General features: G+C 46.3%; 1 protein-coding gene across 1 annotated transcript in view; it reads right to left on the bottom strand.

The window, feature by feature from the left end:
• Positions 1-302: 302 nt before the first annotated feature.
• The window catches only part of tub (TUB bipartite transcription factor), a 66,544-nt gene continuing 61,946 nt past the window's right edge, over positions 303-4,900 (bottom strand). Inside the window, exons 9-12 of the mRNA XM_063187819.1 lie at positions 3,742-3,859; positions 3,049-3,147; positions 2,201-2,372; positions 303-577 (exon numbers count right to left, since the gene is read on the bottom strand). Coding sequence (XP_063043889.1) covers positions 444-577; positions 2,201-2,372; positions 3,049-3,147; positions 3,742-3,859 — 523 coding nt within the window. The 3' untranslated portion in view covers positions 303-443. The remainder of the gene's footprint in view (positions 578-2,200; positions 2,373-3,048; positions 3,148-3,741; positions 3,860-4,900) is intronic.

Here is a 4,900-nt window from a genome sequence, read left to right as displayed (position 1 = left end):
ACACACACACACAGAAACACACACACACACACACACACACACACGCACACGCACGCACACGCACACGCACTAAAGTGTGTGCTTACACACGACCATCCACACTCAAGCATATATGTACGTGCACATATTCACACAAGTGTACACACACACTCACATACACACACAAACAATCACTCATACACAGTGTAACTCACTTTGACATGACTTCTCCATGCCGTCTTCTAGAGCGGAGTGGAGCGGAGCAGGGAAACATGTAGGTTTAAAGGAGGGTACCCTCCCTCACCAACCCCCCTCCCCTGGGTTTGCAGACAGAGGGGAGCCATTTTGAACAGCACACCTACAGTAAGGACAGACAGCTGAGCGAGCAGGGCAGGCAGACAGGCGAGCAGGTAGAGCTGAGCTGGTGGCCAGGTGCTGGTGGCCAGGTGCTGGTCCTAGTCCTCCTACTCACAGGCCAGCTTGCTGTCGAAGCTGGAGAGCGCGATGGCAAAGGCCTGCAGGGCACACATGGGGTAGTTGTAGTCCATGGTGAAGACGTCCTCAGCCACGCGACCAAACTGCATCACGATGTAGTCGGCTGCAGGAGAAAGTTTGGACTCGTTACATCGATTCGTGTACATTAGATCAGAGTTTCCAAACCAAGTCATTTTTGTCATATGATGAGAACCCCTGTTACTCATCCTCTATATCTGTTCCTTCATACTAATGTGACTACATGCCATATATTTGTTATTATTACATTTTCCCACGTACCCCCTGAGGTCTGCTCGCGTGGTACACACACCTGACTGGGAAATATTTCATTAGATCACACAGTACAACAGAATTGTACATTACATTTGACGTTTACTCTATTACATTAAAATATTAGATTAGATTAGATTAGATGAGATTAGATTAGATTAGATTAGATTTGACTGAACTATTGAACTTTATTGTTAAACATGGACTGTGTATAATGTACAGTGTAACAAGTTAAGACAAAATGGAAGGAGCATGCTGATAATACAGTTGAGAGATGATAAACAAAGGTGAATACTACTGAACACAGGGGAGGTCTGGGGCCAGAAAGCCACCAGGTTATGTTCGCCTTAAAGTGGGCTCTCACATATAGGCTACAAGTGATTTTCATCCTATATCCTGCTTTATTCAGTCCACTGTCTATAGATGAATATGGGCCAATGGGCCACCCACTCAAAACTGTCTGCCAGTCCCTCCGAAAAAACAAATAAACAAACGAAAATCACAACAGGAGTGTGTTCCTCAACAGCATCATTGCTAACTAAGTTAGCAACATACTTGGTTGCAATGCAATTTCCCATGGGCAACCTACCAAGTTGCTAACTAGTTTGCAACGACACTTTCGAGAAACGGGGTCCAGCATTGGCCCCTGTGGGCTAATGTCACCACGCCTGCCCACCCCTGTTGGCTAATGTCACTAATGAGCACAAATCTCTTCTCACAGGTGCATCGGCCAATTAGCAAATCCTCAGAATGACACTGTAGATCCATTAATTTGCCACTACCTGTACAGACAGAGACTTGCCTGCCCAGACAGATGGGGCTAGGCACCAGAAAAGATGATTGGGGCCTTAACCCCTCCTGAAAAAAAAACACCTTTGGCACTTGAAATTGAGTGGGGCACCTCATGCCAGATGGGACCAGAGAGCTGTCATGTTCATCTCCCCTGGTGACAACAAGGCCACAGGCAAACGCAGGAAATGAGTTTCGCTTTGTGGAGCCATGGCCTCTACATTTTGCTGAACTGAGCAAGTATATAATGACTATTGACGTATGATCTTGGGATACATCTGTATAATTAGCATCATTGTAGCCTCTTACTGCAGCAGGGGTCGCCGGCGACCCTATTCACTTGCTGAAAATGCTTAACTACATCATAACAACATTGCCATGACATTATAGAGAGCCATAGTGCTGCGCTAAGGGGTTAAAAGGTGTCTCAACTTCAAATATGGTCAATTAATCCTGGCCTTGGCCACTACTGGAAAAGGCTGAGACACCATCCTTTTACGTCTGGGACCCGGGTTCGATTCCGTCCTGTGATAATTTCCTAACCCTACCCCATCTCCCTCTCTAAACCATTTCCTGTCCACCTCACAGTAAAGGGCAAATGGCCCCCCAAAAACTACTTAAAAATCTGCATAGCCCACAATCACAATAGCCTCTGCAAGCAACTCACGGTCGTTGTCGTGAATGATCTGAAAGTTCTTGACGGACGCCTGTGTGACCCGGCCGTGGAAGTTGAGCACGTAGGACTGCGTGTCGTCGTTCCAGACCGGCGTCTTGTTGTGCAGCTCGATCACGCTCTCAGTGCTCTTGTTCTGCCACCGCGCCAGCAGGCTCTCATGGTCCTGATATGAGAGAGAGAGGGAGAGAGAGAGAGAGAGAGAGAGAGAGAGAGAGAGAGAGAGAGAGAGAGAGAGAGAGAGAGAGGGAGAGAGAGAGACAGCACATCACATCACATTCCTTCTGCTCTTGTTCTGCCATTGCTACAGCAGGCTCCCATGGTCCTGCAGAGCCTACGTTACGGTTACGCATGAGAGACAGATGTGAGAGAGGAGGGATGGAGGATTATCCGTCCATTAGGGCCACAGCACTCTGATGCCGGCCACTAACAACATTCACCTCCATTAGGGGACAACCAGCAGCACAGTGCATTAGTGAGGTATAGTCTAATACAGTGTACATGAAGTGAGAAATAAGTGAACTGTGCTGTCTGTTGCTGATATTCTGTAGGCTGCTGTTCTAGATGCAAAGTCTAAACTGTGTGTTCTTGAGATTTTCCTGTAGTACTTTGAACAAGAAAAACACATGCCATGCATATAATGTATGGTCAGTGTGTTATCTGTACGACTGTCACTTTTTCTTCTTATCAGGTTCATGTAGTACCATCATCTGTTCATGCCATACTGTATAATGTGTTAATTTGTGCACATTTTATATCATTTTTTACACAGCTTTTATCTGACATCCTATATTTTGGCCCTATGTGATCTGTCATGGAAGACTTCAAAGGCTTGCACTCACATTTCGCGGCCTGATAGACACTCTCTCATGGTCCATGTTCATTCCGGGAATGATGACGCTCATTTTACGAGGGCCTTTGAACCCTAGAACGTTGGTTTCCTGTCAGGAGGAAAAGGCATTGTGGAGATGAATGACCCAGATATCCCTTTAATCTCTCTAAAAGGCTCTGGCCCCATTCATGTTATGGGGTAAATAAATCCGATGCCGAATGGTGCAGAGCAAAGATAAGCCTGTTGCAGTACCTCCAATGACCACTTGGTGTCTCTCGGATGATGTAACAGCTACCCACCACTAGATGTCCCTGTTTCCCAACTCATAATATTACAGCCACAGACCTGTATTATTGGTACTGCAACAGGCTTATCTTTGCTCTGCATGTCCATGTGTGAGCAATGAGCATGTGTGTCTCTCTGTGCCTGACGCAATTTCAAATTCTTTGTATGATCAGTGCATGTAAAGAAATTGACAATAAACTTGACTTGACTTGACTTGACTGCCTGTCTAACCTCCCAGTTGAAGTGGCTATCCCTGTTGTTAGTAGATCTACAACCTAAACAAAAAAGCCACTTTAAAACTCATTCCGGCTACCTTGGTGAACAAGTGTGTTTGTCTGTGCCTGACTGCCTGTCTGACTGCCTGTGTCTGTGTCTGTGTCTGTGTCTGTGTCTGTGTCTGTGTCTGTGTGCTCCTTACATAGCAGATGGCTGCCAGCTCCTGCCGCAGGTTGGTGGCCTCTAGGCTGGAGGTGGTGTTCTTCACCGGGTTCATGCCGCTGTCGTACACCGTAAACTTGGTGCCCATCAGGTTGGACCTGCCAGAGAAGACCCAGAATAATGTTTGTGTTTACATGGGACTCAAAGGTGCAGTAGGGTACATGTTTCCCAACCTTTTTTGTCTTGCGTACCCCTTAAGCCTTTTTGTCATACCATGAGGACCCCCTCACTCATGCTCTATATCCCAAAGTGACTAGGCTCCATACATTTTTTCAAGTACCCCCTGCAATGTGCTCTCGTACCCCTAGTGGTACATGTACCCCTGGTTGGGAAGCACTGCAGTAGGGTACATGTTTACAGGGTGCAGTCATCTAGTGCCGATGTGTGTGTGTGTGTGTGTGTGTGTGTGTGTGTGTGTGTGTGTGTGTGTGTGTGTGTGTGTGTGTGTGTGTGTGTGTGTGTGTGTGTGTGTGTATGTGTGTGTGTGTGTGTGTGTGGGTGTGTGTGTGTGTGTTTGGGGGGGGAGGGGGAGGGAGGGCAAATGGGACAGTTGTCCCGGGCAAAGGGAGAGAGGGGGCCCATTACATTGTATGTATTGGTCTTGGGAGCCCTTTCAGACAACTTTGTCAATGGCCCTGAATACAATACACGCACACATGCATGCACGCACGCACGCACACACACACATACACACATACTTTTTTTTTTTTTTACATTACACACACACAGACACATACACACACACACACACACACACACACACACACACACACACACACACACACACACACACACACACACACACACACACACACACACACACACACACACACACACACACACACACACACTACACTATACTACACTACACTACCACACCTTTCTCCTACAGATAACGAGAATGCAAACCACAAAAGTAATTGCCGTTAAAAACAACAATGTACCTTTTTTAAGTTTCTCACACATTGACATTAATGATTCATTACTGTCTCTTAGTACGTTGCCGCAAGAGTTTTAAAAAAATGAACACAATAAATAAACGTGGCAAAGCCACATTAATCACCTGACCGGTAGTACATTTAAAAAGAAAAAACATTATCAGCAATAACAGGGGGGGCCTTCAGCCATTATTAAAGCTG

This window comes from Engraulis encrasicolus, chromosome 22 (genome assembly GCF_034702125.1).
Source record: "Engraulis encrasicolus isolate BLACKSEA-1 chromosome 22, IST_EnEncr_1.0, whole genome shotgun sequence".
In the NCBI taxonomy this organism is placed as follows: Eukaryota; Metazoa; Chordata; class Actinopteri; order Clupeiformes; family Engraulidae; genus Engraulis; species Engraulis encrasicolus.
The sequence above is the reverse complement of the archived record's forward strand: the minus strand, read 5'-3'. Positions and strand labels throughout refer to the sequence as shown.